The 18951-nt window shown below is 43.2% G+C and overlaps 1 protein-coding gene across 3 annotated transcripts in view; it reads right to left on the bottom strand.

Annotated features, from left to right (window-relative positions):
* Positions 1–14520: 14520 nt before the first annotated feature.
* CDC5L (cell division cycle 5 like) overlaps positions 14521–18951 on the bottom strand; it is a 31157-nt gene continuing 26726 nt past the window's right edge. For all 3 annotated transcript variants that reach the window (XM_064650761.1, XM_064650759.1, XM_064650760.1), the window contains 2 exons: positions 16081–16293; positions 14521–14991 (listed from right to left, as the gene is read on the bottom strand). In XM_064650761.1, the coding sequence (XP_064506831.1) occupies positions 14887–14991; positions 16081–16293 (318 nt within the window). In that variant the 3' untranslated portion in view covers positions 14521–14886. The remainder of the gene's footprint in view (positions 14992–16080; positions 16294–18951) is intronic.

An 18951-nucleotide genomic window follows, 5' to 3' on the forward strand; every position in this document is an offset into this window, starting at 1 on the left:
ACAGTTGACAACACAGAAAATCCTGCCCAGTTCAGTCCTCCAAAACGCTTCCCCGTGTCACATATTTGTCACAGCTTTTAGCTCCAAATTGCAGCATGAAACACGCATCCAATCACCAGGTTTAGAAGGCAAAATGTTCCTAGGAATTCAGAAACTTTACCAAACCATTCTCCTGACTGCTTTCCAGATTGAGCCTCTTTTTTTTCTCTCTCTCTTTTGGTTGCTTTAATTTACTAGAGGAAGCAAAGGCAAATAGTTTAATCATAACCATCCCTAGGGGCAATTTAGAATCATTTTCTCATTAGTGCCTATAATATGCAGTATAAGTAATGTTCAATCAGATGGTTCTACAAAGGCCTGTGCAGACACTGAAATGAAATGCACTCCAAAGCCATGAATAGCTGAATGAGAATAATCTCGTCTTTTTGTATCTTGCTTCTTTGCTGGTGGGTGAATAGGATTTTTTCCCCTTCCTTTATTCTCTTTCTGGTTTGGGGGGAATGAATCAAACTTTCTCCTAAATAGTAAAATCAAGTTATAGAAGTAGAGGGATTCCAAGACTATTAAGGCTCCAAGAAGTTAAGTCACAGACAGCCAAAGGCAGGAAGCATTTGAAGAGGGAGAGGAAAATAAAAACACAAGGGAGCAGGAAGTACGTGTTCCATAAAGATGACTTAACTGGGAGACGTGTCATACATCCACAGGAAGGGTCCAACAGGAGTACCTGAGGATATTCTGGGGGAGCCAGCAGCTTCAAAGGCTTCTTCTTCCCCAAAAGCTTCTCAACCTATGATGCAATTACCTCCCTCCCCAGTTTTATCATACAGGGCTTGAAGTCAGATCATGGAAATTACTCCAGTTAAAAAGCAAGCTATGAGGATACAAGATGGTGGGGCAGGATGTTCTTGCACCATCTCTCCTGCCAAAGCTGGCACATATGGGATTACACCTCAGATGGGTAGATAAACAAATTAAAATGCCTGTTACTTGGGTGGCCACCAGCTCAATGGCACTCTGGCTCCTGTCAGGTGGGATGGGCTGCTCAGTGACAGCTGCATCACAGCTAGGATTTCATGGATCATAGTGACCATGATGGGAAGCCCAAAGAGCACTGCCTGTGATTCTGGCACAAGCTGGGAGCTGAGGAAGGTAAATGCTTTCCTCTCACCAGAGAAAAAAATCAGTAGGTCCCCTAGCTCTGTGCCTTTCTCTCTTGGCATGCTCAAGGTGGTACCTGCTCGCTTTGACAGAACCTGTCTTGGAGAAGGGCAAATTCAGGGATTTCCTACTTTCCAGCTGGCCCCAGGGTGGTGACTGGGACTGGATGTTGTCTCTTGCATAGCGAAGTCTCTACATAAAAAAGAAATTGTAGCTTCACCGGCATATTTTTTATGGGTTGGAAGAGATACTGGTGCTGCTCCCAGCATCCACAGAGATCAAAGGTAGGAAATTGGACTCCATAGCGAGGGGTTTTGCAGATCATTTTTCAGGATCATTCAATGAGGGTTTGAACCTCCCAAGTTTCACTTAATTCTTCATAACTAAATAAAACCAAAAATTCAAAGTGAAACTCAACCCAGAAATCCACGTTCAGCTTGGTTTTGGATGGAAACCAAAGGAAATCATTTAATCCCAACATGGTTTCTACCAGAAGCTCTGCTTTGGTCTGGATTTGGTTGAAGTTCAGCTTTTGCTTCCCTTTGCTGAACAGTTCATGTAAACTATGGGATAAGAAGAAACAAATTCAGGAAATACTTGTGTATTTTCCTTTAACGGTTCAAAAAATATCTCCTGAATTCTATCAAACACATCAGTTCCATGAAATACATCAGTTCCAGGAAATACATCAGTCCAAACTCTCTGTAAATTGGAAAGAAGAGAAATTTGTCCCTGTTTATCTTCAACACAAATACAGATATCCCAGCACTGGAAGAACTCGGATATGTAGCCTGCAATTTTTTCCCACAGGTAGAAGAAAAAGGCAACTCCAAAATGGATTGTTTGATTTGATAAACTCAAATAAAAGGCCTAAATATTGTAATAAAGAAGTTTTCCTCTCATTTTTACAGTGTCTGAGGGAAGCAAAAGCATCACGCTTGCTGCTACAACAGACTTGGAGAATTTTCTTCCTAGATCTTAAAAATGATGGAGTTATAATAATGTCCTATCGGGCAACAGACTTCAAGCGATTAAGGAGAAGCCTAAATAGTGTCTTATCTCACGGATCATGGCAAGGAAAACTCCATTAAATAAGAAGATGGCAGGACAGTTCAGACTGTATGTTAGTAGTGAGTAATGTGTGTGGAAAATGGATGTTTCTTATTTTAGTGTGTGTTTGTCCCACGAGAGACTGTCCCACAGAGGCATGTTTATGAGACAGGCTTGTCCAGCTCATATCTCTCATATCTGCTTGGCCATGAGAACATGGAGCTTCATAGGAAGGGACAAGAAACCATAATTTATGTTTATGAGATGAGCAGTTCTGTGCAGGATTATTTAGTTCAGCCAACAATTAGGGGCAGCCTGAACTCAGAAGATGAAACACTTGCTCCTTTGGGCTCACAGTTGGTGTCAGTAGATCTGGACTTCACAGGGCCAGGTTGGAAAGGACTTTGAGCAACCTGGTCTAGTGGAAGGTGTCCCTACCTGTGGTAGGGGATTGGAATGAGATGGTCTTTAAGTTCCCTTCTAACCCAAACCATGCTCTGATGCTATGATGCTACTGTAAATTGGTATTCTCCTTTGTGCATGCTGGGTGGCAAAAATACTTGTTTCCAGAGTTTGAGGTATGATTGTTACCCCACAGGGAGCACTGGGCATCTTCAAGTTTTGTGCTTGGCAAATTCATACCCTGGAGATATTTCATGGAAATTCCACTCGCTGACTTTTTGGTTGTTTCTCCACAAATTCCTCATTAATATATTCTCCACTAATAAATCTTTTCATTGCTCAACCAGCTCTGTAGAAAACAAAAGTACTGCTTGGGGAGTGTTTGATTGCAACATTTTTTTGTACAGAAATAATTATCATCCAATAAAGTTGGAAGGAGCTTGGCCGAGCAAAATCCTCCGCTGGGATTGGATCCTCTTGAAAAGACTTACATTAATTTTGCTTTTGCCATGATTTTATTAGCTCTTGTTTCACATGTGGTTGAGCTTCAAAACAGAGATTTATAGCTGTGCAGCTAACCTGTGCCACAGCACTTGTTGCTCATTTTGACTTTATTTAATACGCTGAATGTTGCACATAAGCGTATTTTAAACATGTAAAATAACATACTTAAAGAAAATATTTAAAATACTGACTCACACACATGATGCTGTTGTGCTTCTCTTCTTACATTGACTGTATGCAAAAACATAATGTGTTTTGACCAAGCCATTGTCAGAACAGACAGGGAATAATTTCTGCAGCCATATGTTCTGTTACAGAAAAGAAAAAAAATAACTCATGAGTCATGACAACAGTGAACACTGTGGAGCCAAACCCTGCATCCTATTTGCCATTTTCTAGCCTCTGCAGAGAAGAAAAGATGTGATTTTGAGCAATGATCTGGCACTATCTTTAGTCCCTCCGTGGTGTTTACACAGCCAGGATAGCCAGTGTCTGGCACTGCAGAGGTGGTCTGGGGGGAGGGTGTCCTGCCTCAGGCTGTGGAATGTAGTGTTGCTGGATGGAGCTGGGAAGGGTTTGTGCTCATCAGGAGATAGGGCTGCAGGGCAGAGACACAGCCTCAGCACTGCTGAGGCACCTCGAGTCCTGCGTCCAGTTCTGGGCCCCCCAGTTCAGGAAGGACATTGAGGTGCTGGAGCAGGTCCAGAGAAGGGCAACAGAGCTGGGGAAGGGTCTGGAGCACGTCTGATGAGGAGCAGCTGAGGGAGCTGGAGGGGCTCAGACTGGAGAAAAGGAGGATCTGGGGGAGGGAGCTTATCGCTCTCTGCAACTCCCTGAAAGGAGGTTGTAGCCAGGTGAGGATCAGTCTCTTCTCCCAGATAATGAGAGATAGGACAAGAGGTCACAGTCTTAAGCTGCACCAGAGGAGGTTTATGCTGGACATTAGGAAGAAATTCTTCACAGAAAGGATGATTAGATATGGGAATGGGCTGCCCTCTGCAGAATATCCTGAGTTGGAAGGGACCCACAAGAATCATCAAAGTCCAGCTCTGCACACAACAACCAAGAATCCCACTATGTGCCTGAGAGTGTTGTCCAAATGTTTCTTGCACTCTGGAAGGCTTAGTGCTGTGACCTCTTCCCTGGAGAGGCTGTTCCAGTGCTCAACCACCCTCCGTGTGAAGAATCTTTTCCTAGTATGTAACCTTAATCTCCCCTGAGATAGCTTTATGCAATTCCCTTCAGTCCTGTCACTGGTCACCAGAGAGAAGAAATCAGTGCCTGCCCCTCCACTTCCCCCCACGAGGAAGCTGCAATGAGGTCAGCCCTCAGCCCCTTTTTCTCCAGTCTGAAGAAATCAAGTGACCTCAGCCTCCCCAGATGTGGCCGTGCCCTGCACAGAGCACCCTGTGATCTCATGGGGGCAGGCAGCAAGCAGTGAACAGCCCTGGACTCTACACCCAGGCCTGAGGACTGTTCAGATATTTTTTATTTAACTGTGACTGGATATAAAATAAGCAAAGACAAACCTGGCCACAGCCTCCTAACCTCTTCCTTGAAGTGCTCCTGTCTGCCTAGTCTGGGAAAGGGTGAAGAGGAGTTGAGTGCCTTGTTGCTACAGCACAAAACGGGACAGCTCCTGGTCCAGGCATTGCTCAGTAGCAGAGAATTATGACGATGAGTGTCTTCCAGTTGTGGCTGCCCTTTCCCTTGTTTTTTATTGGGCCAAGTTCTCTGTCAAGGACCTTTGAGCCAGAGATGGCCAAAGACCAAATACATCACCTGAGCACCATCATCTGTGGGAGTGTGGTGATGCCAGACAGAAGGCATCTGAGGTCAGCCCTGCATGTGTTGCATGAGCACGAAAGCATCAGGACTCACTTTTTATTATTATTTTTTTTAATTTCGCTGGCACACATCTCGTGTGTCAGGTCGTTCCTTCACACATATGCATGTGTGCACTTCATTACTCCTCCTTGTCTCCCTCCCTTCCTCTGCCTTGCCCCACTTCCCTGCAGTATCCTCCTTCCACCCTGGGGCTTGGAAGCTGCGCTCAGCTTCTGGAAGAAAACTGCTTCCATCTGTGGGCTCTGACAGGCTCTCAGCCACTGAGCAGCTGTTCTTGGGCTTCTGGTCCCTAAACCAGGGTGGGGAAAGGCTGATCCATGCTGAGCACTGTCTTCTGAAGGGGTTACCTGAGCCTGAGTTTGGAGGCCACCATGTACCTGAAAGAGATGTCCAAACGCTTCTTGAACTCTGTCAGGCTTGGTGCTGTGACCACTTCCCTGGGGAGCCTGTTTCGGTACCCAACCACCTCTGGGCAAAGAACCTTTGCCTAAAATTCCACCTAAACTTCCCCTGACACAGCTTCATGACATTCCCTTGAGTCCTGTCACTGATCATCAGGGAGATTGGTGTGTGTCCCTCCTCTTCCCCTCATGAGGAAGATGCAAACCACTGTGATGTCCTAGGAGGTGCCTCCCGGCCAGCTGGCATCTCTTGACCTCTCCTGGCCAAGTCTTTGTGGTCATCTTTTGCTTGGTGCTTCCAGGACATGTGTCTGCCTGGCTCAAGCTTCGCTATGAACCCTTGTTTTGGCTGATTCAGCAGTTTCTTCAATTACTGTCACAGCCACATGGGCTTGGCCGTGCTCCTGGGATCCCTCGCTCCTGCTGGAAGCAGGGGAGGCAGACAGACTTTGGAGCATTCCCTGGTGATGCACAATCCGCCTCCTGTGGTCACTGGGTAAGTGTAAAACTAAATCAGATCCTTGCTGTTAACCAAAAGGCATCTGCAATAAAAGGAAGTTAAACACAGTGCCAGAGGGGTTGTTTTGTTGCTAAAAACACATTAGGAAAAGCGCTAAAAACTTGCTAGGAAATTGGATTCACTATTCTATCCCCACCCCGATGATTAAGTTCACCCCCAGTTTAATGTGATTTAGAATTAGCTGGGATATTTTATTTTGATTGTAGGTTCAAGGACCTCTTTTTTTTTTTCTTCCCTGGACGTTGGTAGCATTGCCATTATTAAGAATGACAGCATAAAATAGCCTCAGGTTGCACCAGGGGAGGTTTAGATTAGACATTAGGAAAAATTTCTCCACAGACAGAGTGGTCAAACATTTGAACAGGCAGCCCAGGGAAGTGGTGGAGTCACCATCCCTGCAAGTGTTCAAAAACTGTGTGGATATGGTACTTAGGGACATACGGTTGTGGTGCTGGGTTGATGGTTGAACTTGATGATCTCAGAGGTTTTTTCCTACCTTAATGATCCTATGATTCTATAAAATCCACAGGATGGGCTATAGCAAGCATGAAATACATAAAACACAATTCTTTCCCTGCTGTACAATCCTTCCATGAGGTAGAGGATGGCCAGCTACTCCCACCTTCCTGTCTAGAGATCAGGCAGGAGGCCAGAGCCAAAAAGTTCTGCCTTCACCAGAATCTGGATGCTTTCCAAGCAACACAGCGATGCTGGATGGTTGATTTCTGGGGCTGGCAAAAGTTTCACCGAAGGTTTGGACCTTCAAATCCATGACAGGGCTGAAGGTTTGGCATCTCCCCCAGAAAGGCACTTTATCATAGTTAAATTACACATTTGTGTCACTAAACATCTTGCCAGAACGGGGACAGAAAATGGTCAGGGCCCTCTAAAGCAATGACTGGTCATTTAACGGGGTGAAAACACCCCAGTGGGGTGAGGGAGCAGTGCAAGGTTGGGGCTCTCCTGGCCTGAGGAAAAGTAGGGTTTGTGCTCTGCTCCAGGTTACATCTGTAAGACTTTTGCTCTGCCTCCCTAAGGAAGTGCTTCAGTCCTGACACAGCCAGGGATGGTGAGGCTTCTCCTCTGCTCTCCTGATAACCTGGTCCTTTCTCCATCAAACGCTACACAGGCTGGTGACCCTGCAGGACTCAGCTTGGCCAGGGCTGCGGGTGGTACACATGTGAATCCTGTTGGGATGCTGGCCACAGGTGCTGAGAGAAAAACCACAGAGGTGTTACGTGGTAATGAGGCAGGTTTCTGCAACCCCAGAAAGCCCAGGACTGGGTTTAGACATGAGAAGATGCACCACAAAGCAATATCCTTGGGATTCAACCCACAGAGCTGAGGCCTGACAAATCCACCTCTCCCATTTCCCAAGGCACCTGCTGGGTACTGGAGCCATATTCAGCTTATCAATGGTGGAAGATAAACAGGTTGGCTGTGAAGGTTCTGTGCTCAGAGTTCCTTCCCTCCACATCAAGAGAGTGGTCTTGAAGCACATGGGATCCACTGAGAGCTGGGGAACATTAGTAAGAGCATTCTCTACTTCCACCAAACTACTATTCCTAGTTTTGTCTTGTTTTCCTCTGAACTTGAAGTAAGAGGACCAGAATTGTCTCTTTGCAACTAAAGCACCAGGAATACAGGGAATGAAAACCTTTGAGGTCACTGTTGGAGCCAAGATGAGCTCAGGATGTAGAAGCAGCACAGTTCTTCTGCAGAGAATATCTTTGAATAAACCAACTGGAAAAGGGAGGTGAAAGTCTAGTTTCAGAGTTCAGGACTTTGTGAATATCTGTGTTCTCCACCTATATGGTCTAATGAAAGACCCTACCCCTTCTCAGACCTTTGGAAGTGCTTGGGAGGAGCACTGACCAAGAACGGACAAGCCTGTTCTGTGCTAGAGATTGATTTGGTCGCGTCAGAATTAAGAAAAAAAAAAAGTGGGAGGATACAGTCTGTGGAATAATTTAACTTCTATTTATAGTTATTTTATGGTCTGCCATGCAGCTTAATTAATGTGGCCAGTAAACTCACTCTTTTTTTAAAGGTCAGTTACAGTGATGGTCCTGCACAAGCCTTAAGATAATTCATGAACAATAATAGATAAGAGAGAGACAGCTTTGAAATCAATGCTTTACACAAGGGCCAGATATTACAAAGATCAGTGCAATAATTAGTTGTTTTTAAAAAATAAATATGTCATACAGTTGAATTACTCCAGGGGTGCCTTTGTGTCTGAGGTTCAACCAGTAGATTCAGTTCTTTTAATCAGAATTAGTTCTGGAATAGATTTTGCTGGCTGTAGAGCTAAAAATGTAATCCTGGCTGGCTCGTTCAGCTTTATTAAGCATCTATGACTATTTTTCAAAAGAGGATCTCTTTCTTCTCTTGACAGAAAGGCTCATCAAATACAGACAGAAGAGGAGAGGGAAGGAAATCTCAGTTCCATTGAAGCTGAAGCCAAATCTCTCATTGGTTTCACTGGGGCCACAGTCTCACCTAAGCTGCATAACACGCTTTAAAATGCTACTGGCCTGATAATTATACAAAATAGAGCCCACATTTCTGTTCCAGGAGAGAGAAGAGGGGAACCTAACACACATTTGTCTCATCCTATGAGGCATTTACCAGTAGCATGTACTTGGCAAAAGATCTGATATATGAACTGAATAAATAATAAAATAGTCTGTGTTTCCTCATGTCGCAATTCATAAATGCTTTCAATGCACATAAATGATCTTAAAAGAGGTACTTGCATTTCCTTTGAGGAATCTGTGAGGAATCCAAATACATCAGAACCACAGTTGTAACTTGGAAACCTGAAAGTGATCTAATGAGGCAGACCCTGTCTAACCTGATATGTGAAAAACCTCTGACTTTGAGTTGAAAGCAAGATTTTTCTAATCCTGACACTAAGGCATCTCTCAATAAATTATAATAAACCCAGACATCACCCCCAAACAACTGGCAAACAATCAAACCCGCTATGAGTAATCACACCAGCAGCAGAAGTGATGCTACAAAACCCTGCTCATACCCATTCCTTTACCTTTTCACCTACTGTGTGCACCAGTTGTGCCTGAGGCAGCAGGAATTGGTTAAACCACCTCATTTAAATGCATAAAAACGTTAATGAGGTTTGCTGCAGGGGAGATGACTTATCTAAGGGCCTGTATGCAACCAGAGAAGTGAAGCTCCTCTTTTTTTATCTGCTACTCCCCTTTCCTTCAAAATTATTAAAGTCCTGATTCAGCAAAGTGTTTGGAGCTCCTGTTGAACTTTTAAATTAAGAGTGAGACAACCGTGTGCACTTAGTGGAGATATAAGGATGAATTGGCTTAGATATATGTCAAACATACTTTTAAGACTTTTTCAGAGCCTGATCTCACTCCTGGTGTCCGTGCAAGTCTTCGAGACCAGCAGAACCAGGTATTTTGTGTTTGCAAGGAAAGGCACAAGCTGGAGCCCTAGAAAGGTAGAGAGCACAGGTCTGGAATCAGTTATGAGGACATTTTGCTTTTAGATGAGTTTCTGGCTCTTTTTCAATATGCATTTCACTCAGCTAGGAAAATGGGGGAAATGCTATTTGATACTTCACTTTTAAATCCTGCTTGGAAGACAGGTGTTGCTTTGAACCCACATTATGGAAGATAACTGCAAGCTGGATTCTGAGATGAATGTGAGGCAGATTAAGTCCAGACCACAATAATCTCTCTTCTCCAGCAACATCACTGTCCGGGGATGCCGAAGGCAAGCCAAAGTTCACACACTGGTTTATGATACTGTTAGCTAGTTTGCAGCCAAGACAAAAAGTTCAGACATGGTTTTTGATGCATTTTATGCGGAAATCGATGTTCAGGCCATGATCACAAAGAACAATGAATCTCCAGCGTTTTCATCAAGGGCTCAGATCCAGTTCAGTTGGTTAGAGGAGCTAATTGTGGGTAGTTGCCTCATGGCCTTGGAGCACTGCAGCCCGTGTTTCTCACTCACTTTACAAAGACAATGAAGTGGGATGTCCTGTGACAGAGGCAATCATAGAATCATCAAGGTTGGAAAAGACCTCTAAGATCATGGACTCCAACGATTAACCCATCACTGCCAAGCCCACCACTAACCCATGTCCCTGAGCACCACAGCTACATGTTTTTTGAACACTATTGGGGGTGGTGACTCCCTGGGCAGCCTGTTCCAGTGCCTGACAACATTTGTGAAGAAATTTTTCCTAATATCCTCTTTAAACCTCCCCTGGTGCAATTTGAGGCTGTTTCCTCTTGTCATATCACTTGTAATCTGGCAGAAGAGACTGACCCCCACCTGGCTACAACCTCCTGTCAGGGAGCTGTAAAGAGCAATAAAGTCCCCCCTGAGCCTCCTTTTCTCCTGACTAAGTATCTCCAGCTCCCTCAGCTGTTCCTCATAGGACTTGTGTTCCAGATCCTTCCCCAGCTCTGTTGCCCTTCTGTTCTGCACCACTTCCATCTTCATTTGCTCTTCCTACCTTGATTATGACAAGAGTTGATCAAGGGAAGCCAGTTGATGTAATCTTTTTGGATTTCAGTAAAGCTTTTGATACTGTCTCTCACAGGATCACACAGCTGGATAAACACATCATGTGGTGGGTGAGCAGTTGGCTCACAGTTCGAGCACAGAGACTAATTGTGAATGGGGTAACATCAGACTGGTGACCTGTCACTTGTAGGGTACAATAGGGCTCCATCTAAGGCCCTGTGCTCTTCAACATCTTCATAAATGACTTGCATACAGGACTGGAAGGGATACTCAGCAAGTTTGCTGGTGACACAAAACTGGGAGGAGCTGTTGACTCCCTGGAAGGCAGGGAGGCCCTGCAAAGAGACCTCAACAAACATACAGACTGAGGAATGAGAGGCTGGAAAGCAGTGCCATGGAAAGGGACGTGGGGATCCTGGTTGAGGACAAGTTGAATATGAGTCAGCAGTGCCCTGGCAGCCAGGAGGGTCAACCGCGTCCTGGGGGGCATCAGGCAAAGCATCACCAGCTGGTCAGGGGAGGGGATTGTCCTGCTCTGCTCTGCACTGGGGTGGCCTCACCTTGAATATTGTGGCAGTTTTGGGCACTGCAATATAAGAATATTAGGCTGTTAGAGAGTGTCCAAAGGAGGGCAACGAAGATAGTGAAGGGCCTTGAGGGGAAGCTGTGTGAGGAACAGCTGAGGTCACTTGGCCTGTTCAGCTGGAGGAGACTGAGGGGAGACCTCATTGCAGTTACAACTTCCTAGTGAGGGGAAGAGGAGGGGCAGGCACTGATCTCTGCTCTGTGGTCACCAGTGACAGGACCGGAGGGAATGGCCAGAAGTTGTGTCGGGGGAGGTTTAGGTTGAATTTTAGGCAAAGGTTCTTCACCCAGTGGGTGGTTGGGGGCTGGAACAGGCTCCCCAGGGCAGTGGTCATGGCACAAAGCCCGCTGAAGTTCAAGAAGCATTTAGATGATACTCTCAGCCACATGGTGTGACTCTTGGGGATGGTCCTGTGCAGGGCTAAGAGTTGGACTCAATGATCCTTGTGGGTTCCTTCCAACTCAGCATATTCTGTGATTCTGTGAAATCTGGCCTGGCTCATGTTTGTTCTGTGCAGGGGATTGGACAATCAAGCTGCATTAACATATTTTAAACCAAATGTGCTGCCCCAGCAAACAACAGTGCACAACCAGAATAAGCAGCAATGGGTGACAATAAGGTGCTCTTTCTGTTCTCTCTGCTTAAGGCAGCCAGAGAACTCCAGTGTGTTCTGGCCATCCCTGGCTGCAGTGACTAATTACAGTGTTACAAAGTTCTTATTCCTCTGGAGATTTGCCATCTTTGGAAGAGCTGGCTCCAGCTCCGCTGGATTTCTCACAGGGAACCTCCTGTGCTTTAGAGAAGTCTCCCCCTTCCCTCTAGCTCATGATTCCTGTTATCTGCCAGGTATGGATGAGACACCCAGCTGTTATAACTTAGCCCTGCTGTCCCCTTGGCTTTCCCAGGTACCTGAATCCAACTCAATTGAAGTAAAATGACGGTCTTATCAACTCCATGGACTTTGAAGCAGGCTCCAGCTACGGGATTGATCCAATATGTAAACGCCAAGTCTGATTCCAGGAAGGGAGGAAAATCATCAGCTGAAATTATTTAAAGGCTTGCAGATATATCTTGGCATGCTAAATGGAAATGAATTTCTCAGGGAGAATGTTAAATAATTCTCAAAATAATTGTTAACACACACAGCACAACCCCCATCCCACCTCTGTCAGTCAGTCAGGGTAGGGTTTACCCATTGCAGCAAAGTGTTCACTAGTTTGCAATGTTTATGGTTATACTTACTATTGTTTTGGAAAGAAACAAGAGTAAATGTAAATCAATAGTAAATCAAATAGTAAATCAAATCAGTGGCTGGCTTCAGAAATTTAAAATAAAAATTTGGTATCAAGGTGTACTGGTCACTTATGTCCACCAAACATCTGTATTCAATTATGAAGCAACTTAGAAGGAGATTCAGGGAGTGCAGTTTGGGACATAAAACCGAGCCTAAGCCCAAGAAATAGATCTGGCAAGCCCAAGCTCCATCATCACCTGTGGCTGGAAGCACTGACATCTACCAGCATTCAAACTTAGCTGAACAGATTTTCCAAGCACTCCAGTTTAAGCTACCACACCTGAATTTCTTCATCTTGACATGTTCTAGCCAGGCTCTGCTGCTCCATTCACATCCCTCTGGATCCAACAGTCACATGCACAGAGCACCCAGTGTGCAGTTTTTGGGGTAATTTCACCAGATCTAGGACTGGCTGCCTTAGGGCAGCTCAGGGCAGGTAAAAGCCTAAAGTAGGGCACAATCAAGCTTAAAGTTAAGGCAGGAGACTTCATTAGTTTTCTGTCAATATTGAGATGGACATAAACCTTAGGACTAAAACTCTGACTAAAGACAGGGAAAACTGTGAACTTAAGTTTAAGTGTTGTGTAAACAAACTGAACTGCAGAAAACACTGAGCAAACCTCCTGCAGGTACCTCTCAAACATAACCACCTGGTATCTGCTGTTTTGCATGCCACAAATCCCTATCTGCTGCAATTAATGACTGGTTAATTGCATGCATTTCAAGAAAAGTCTTTTGTGGATTGATCAGTCCTTCCGAATTTGCCATTAAAACTATTTGTTAAGGAAAAATGTTTGAGTATCTGTCTAGCTCCCATCCCAAGCTGTCAAAAATACAGGAAACACCAAAGCGGCTCTGCTGCAGCCCTAAAAAGAAAGCAAATAATTGTAGTTGTGGTATTGGTAAACCCACAAGGGTTTTCAGTTAATATCTCCAGCTACCACACAACCACAAGAACTGTCATGATATGCCATGATTTTTCCTTTTGGGTATAACCATCCAAGCTAAAATACCCCATATGCTACAAGATTGATGCTTAATACTTTGTTCCAGATGTGCTCTGGCTTAGTTAAATATTTAACACATTTCTAGAAGTATGTAGTCTATAATTGCATTAATACTTCAGAAGAATGATGTCCTGGTGAGTAAAGGGAAAGATATTCCAAGGCTGGCTGTGTACCTACTCCTGCCAGTGATCAGCAGGATTCGGACAGGTTACATTTAAAAAAATATGATTATCATTGGTTTCCATGGATGGCACTGAAAGAGCTACACAGCCACAGCCCTGACAGTGTCCCCCAGTAACATTCCCAAGTGGAGACAAAGTGACACTAATCTGGTAAAACTGCAAATAGCAAAATCCTCATTTAAATCCAAATACGTACAAGCAAAATTGCAAGATGCATCCAACTGGATGTATTTAATTGCTGAATTCTGTGCTGTTGAAATACAGTTTTGCCTTTTTTTTCCTGTGCATTGCCACAAACAAAAGACTTACTCTGGGAGTAAGATGGATCTCTGAAGAAGTGATGAACACCACTGCAAAAATAAAAATGTGAAAGTGTCTTTTTTATTTTTAAGAAAAATTTTTATAGAAATCTCTAATGAGATGCCTGATTGTGGCAAATTCCTGTATTAAAAACATTGGGAAGGGCACACAAAATTTTAAACAGCAACATCTAACTCAAGTGTGGTGTGACAACTGTACCAAGAAGATTTTTGGATAAAAATTAGAAAAATATCAAAGAATAGGAAATAATGAATTTACCCCCAGCCTATCCTTACCCTTTAGGTCAAAGCAATGAGAAAACTGTATCCTGTTGGGATGTGGTGAAAGGAGAAGAGTAGCAAATACGGAGCTTTTTTCCCCAACCCACACCATGGCTGCTCTGGGCAACAAAGCAGATGGTTTTAAAAGAATTAATACTTAGAAAATGTAATGGTACTGCTGAAGTCTGTGGGAACCACTAGGCTGTGCTGGGATGGTGAAATTATGCCACTGTGACCATTTGAGCATCTTGATAAAGCTGGGAGTGTTTAGTCACATCCACAGAGAAGAATCAGGAACAGGGTATTACCTGGGCCACAATTATCCTGCACAGGTACTTCCTATTACAAATTACAGCCCTGGAAAATAAAGGTAGCAGTGGGGAAAGGGAAGAAAGACAATTTACCAGAAATATGAAAGGGGGCTGGGATAGGGGAAGATTCAATTTTAGTTAAAAGACAGACATATTATTACTTCTTTGTTTTTTAACATTCCAGGTTTATTCAAAAGACATTATTCTGCAGGCACGTATCTTACAGGTCTTAAGACTGATAAAACACTAGGAATAAAGTGAGTTCCCTAGCAAATGAAGACATGGCTAAAATCATACCAGAGTGATTTTTTTCTTTCAATAAAATTTTGGACATTTCAAATCTATTTTTAACACTGGCCAGAGCTATTCATACCTAGATCATTTGGAACAGTCCATTAAAGGAACAAAAGTTGACAAGATGCAAACAGCAGGCTACACTTGATTTCTGCAACTGCTGGCAAAAGCTGCTGGAGAAGTATCTGCACACTTTAAAAATGTTACATCAGTGACAAATGGAATTTTGTGCTTTAATACTTTGCTTGAAAAGTCTCTTTATCCAACATGAAGTCAGCAAATCTCTGCTGGAGCTCCTTTTCTCTTTCCTGCTGTCGCTGCACATCTTCCTTCAGACACTGTAACGAAAATATCATTAAACAACCAGTCAGTTTTCCAACAGTCACACCCATGAAGAGCTTTACCAAAGGTTATAGTTTAGTTGCTTCAGAGGAAGAGGTCAGAATTGTGACAGGACATTGCTAAAATTACTTATTTTAAATAGAAAAGTAAAACAGGGCAGTTGATGTAAAGTATCAAGAATCACAGTTATCTTATTTCAAATCTCAGGTATCTCACCCTGTCTTTGGCAGCAGTTAAGATCAAATGCTTCAAAAGGAAGAGATTTCAAATTGGAACCTTGCCATGTACTAAAAACAGGTGCTATTAGCAGCTATCATCTGATTTAATATGTTTTTACTGTTATCTTTCACTAAATCAATTAATCACTTTGGAGTTTGTAAAAACATCTACCAGCATTTCTAAACCACCAGTTTTAAGGACTGATCTGTTTTAATGTTTTTAGAGCAAAAGGTTGAGAAGATCTGAGACTCAATGGAACTCTCTGTTTTGGAAGAAAAAAAGTGTTAAAAAGAAAAATTGTGCTCAGGTGAGTACTAAGTCCTTGGAAAGCAAGCCTGGCACTCGCTCAGACATAGGACTGAGTTGTGGCTGAGGGTTGTCTCGTTAAGATGAATAAAAAGAGAATATCCTGGAGATCCTTGAACTAAGAAAAGTGGCTCCAAAGCACTGATTTCAGGTATATACTAGCATTTGGTCCACTGACTTTTATGAAAGTAAGAGATTTTACACAAGTTTTACAAGTTCTAACTGTAATTAAAACCAAAACAAGTCAAATTAAGAGAGATATGGAACTTCTGCTGATATGCATTTCAGAAGGTTTATAAAATAAACCACACAAGGAAATAAAAAAACCCCAAAGTTAAAGAACACACTGGCAGATTAGTCCCAGCTTCTAATACATGTATCACAGAATCTTTGATATTGAAGTAAACAGCAGATGAATCTGGTAACAGCCAAAATTTTAAAAGAACATTAAACACCTGATACCAACTCAGGCTGTGAAGCTCAGAGCTCGTATCTTGTAAAAACATCTTTTCCACAAAATGCCTGTGTTTGACCCCAGGCATTACATTCAGGAATCTCACCTCCAGTCTCCGAGGGATTGCAGCATCCTCGTGTTTCTTCAGCTCCTCAAAAGTTCGCAGCTCCAGGTGGGCCTGTTCGATCTGGTCCCACAAATCATTCAGCTGTTTGATGAGGCCCATGGCTCGGGACTGGTAACCACCCAGCAGGATCTTCAGCTTCTTCTCCATCTTGGCAGCTCTCTTTGCTTCAGTTGTCATGTGGCCTCTGTTTATCTGCCACAAGGAACACAAGAATTGTTTTATTTACCCAGAATTCAGAAGTCAAGAGAAAAAAAAAATCAGTAAAAATGTATCTGTGGAATTGTATCGAGTTGATTGAGTTCTTTGATTTCTATTAAAAAATAGTTCTTCACATTTTGCACCAACCTAGATTCCTGGATTAAAATCTTTACAATATACAAAATACATTATTCCAGGGGTGAAGTCCACTAAACCAAAGAGGGTTGATGACACACTGTGAGCACAGCTTCACACACAGGAACTGTTGCAGTTGCTGAGCTAAGTGGCAAAGTCACACGATTGCTTGTGAGGCCATATCCCACTTACACAGGAGATGTAATCTGCCTCAGTAATGGAAAACTAAATAAAGATATTATGCTCCACCTTTTCAAAATCATATTCTTAGTCTGCAAAAACATCTATCAATCCTGCCTATCCCAACAGAATTCATTTAAATCATATTCCACACAGGAGAAGACCACTGGGAATGTTAAGGCAGCTTTGAATCCTTCTCTGTTGCAAAGAGCCATAATGAAGATACTTTAGACTGGTGTAAGTGGCAAATGAACGGCAGTGTTTGGGCATAGAAACACTGCAAGGAACAGCAGGACTATTTGAACGGGAACTAATTCCTACCACCACCCTGCATGTGCTTTCCCAGGACAGCCACATCAGCAGACAAAGGACAAAATCCTGGTAACTCACTGAGGTGGGACAGGATGGTGACACCAATTACTTATTGCCTGCTTCTAAAGGGTATGAAAAGCAAATCCCACCAAAAAACACAAACAAAAATACAACATGTTCACCATCCCAAGAGCAACCCAGGTGCCATGATGAGAACTCCACAGGTGGTGATGCCTCATTCCTGGTGTCATCATAAGGCATCTCAGAAAGACTCTTGGATTCACACCAGTTGAATGCTGGATCTGATTAAGTGTTCAAGGCCAGGCTGGATGGGGCTTGGAGCAACCTGGTCTAGTGAAAGGTGTCCCTGTCCATGGCAGGGAGTTGGAACTGGATGAGCTTTAAGGTCCCTTCCAACCTAGGCCATTCTATGATCCTATGAAACCAACAAATAACACAGGACTACACCACTGAGCACAACTGTGGAGAGGTGCAGCAGTTCACATCTCTGAACAGAGACATAAAGTTTCTGGTTGAGGCTTTTCTAAAGCTATTTCCTTAAAAAAGAATCCTTTTTTTTTTCAGAAAGCATTGTGTGAATGATGCCAAACTCAACAAAAAAAAAAGGAATCAGGCTTTTCAGATTTTGATTCTTGGCACAGTTAAAGATAAATTAGTGCAGGAGAAGAAGAAAATATTTAAGTTTCTCAAGTGATAAAATATAAAAAAAGGCTAACTCAGAACCACAGTCTCTGAGTCATCAGCCCTCACCTTGTTTCTTTAAAAATCAAAGTTTTACTGGTGAATGTTGTTACACACAAAGAAATTACCAATGATCAACCACAAGCAGAAGCTTTTCATTGCTACAATTACCCAATATATTGTCTCTTACCAATGAAACTGAACTCCATTGGGAAGGAACTACTTTCTGATCTGCCTTTACAGTGATAACCACAGTCAGCTATCACAGTCTCATGCACCAAGCTACTGCAAAGCGCATTTCATCAACCTTCCAACCCCCCAACTGTACTGAAGTACCCTCTGTTACACAGCTGCACGTTTCTGTAACATGCCCTCCTACTCCTTAACAATTTATTCACTCATTTGAAACAGTTTTGGTTGGTGGTGCAGAGATAAACAAAGTGAATGGTCAAGGGAGCAAACTGTTAATGGGTGAGTGAAAGAGAAATTTGACTTTCTGAGCTGTCTAGTTTGCTCCTGGGGAGAGAGATGCAGACTGCTGTGCTTTTCAAACTCTGTTTGCAATGTAGACTTAAGCTATGCCCAAGGTGCTTTAAGCATACAGAAAGGCGCCTCTTTTTCAATATTTATATAAATCTAGAGAAAATTAAATAAATAGATTAGGGATTTGTGAGGATACTCTCTGATGGAAAAGTATGAAAGCTTTAAATGTCTTCACTGGTAAATAATATGCTATTACTGCAACAACAAATACAGCTGTGCGGTCAATGAACTATTTTCCAATTACTGTTCCTTGGATGAGAAATGTGTCTTGAGAGCCACTGACATTTAGAGATCATGGAATAGATGGATGCACAGGCAAACAGAATTTTGTTTGTAACAGAGGCCTAATGTAACAAAGGTCAATTGTCCACGTTGCTCCACAGCATTATAGACAACTTTGAGTATGCCTGGTGTGAAATGAAACTCCCAGTGTCACTGTTCTAGAGCAGCTTAAAAAAGATCATTTAGAGAAGTTCCACTATTCTGTCGTCCTGAGTGAAGATCTTATTCTTTACTGTGGGGGTTGTGAGGCCCTGGCACAGGTTGCCCAGAGAAACTGTGGACTCCCTATCCGTGGAAGTGTTCAAGGCCAGCTTGGATGGGGCTTGGAGCAACCTGGTCTAGTAGAAGGAGTCACTGCCCATGGCAGGGGCTTGGAACGAGATGGTCTTTAAGGCCCCTTCCAACCCAAACCATTCTGTGATTCTGTGATCTCTCAACAATCTAATTTTCTAATGGAACATTTAACACTGAGTACCTGAGGACATAAATACAGATATA

Source organism: Pseudopipra pipra, chromosome 3 (genome assembly GCF_036250125.1).
Source record: "Pseudopipra pipra isolate bDixPip1 chromosome 3, bDixPip1.hap1, whole genome shotgun sequence".
Taxonomy (NCBI): domain Eukaryota; kingdom Metazoa; phylum Chordata; class Aves; order Passeriformes; family Pipridae; genus Pseudopipra; species Pseudopipra pipra.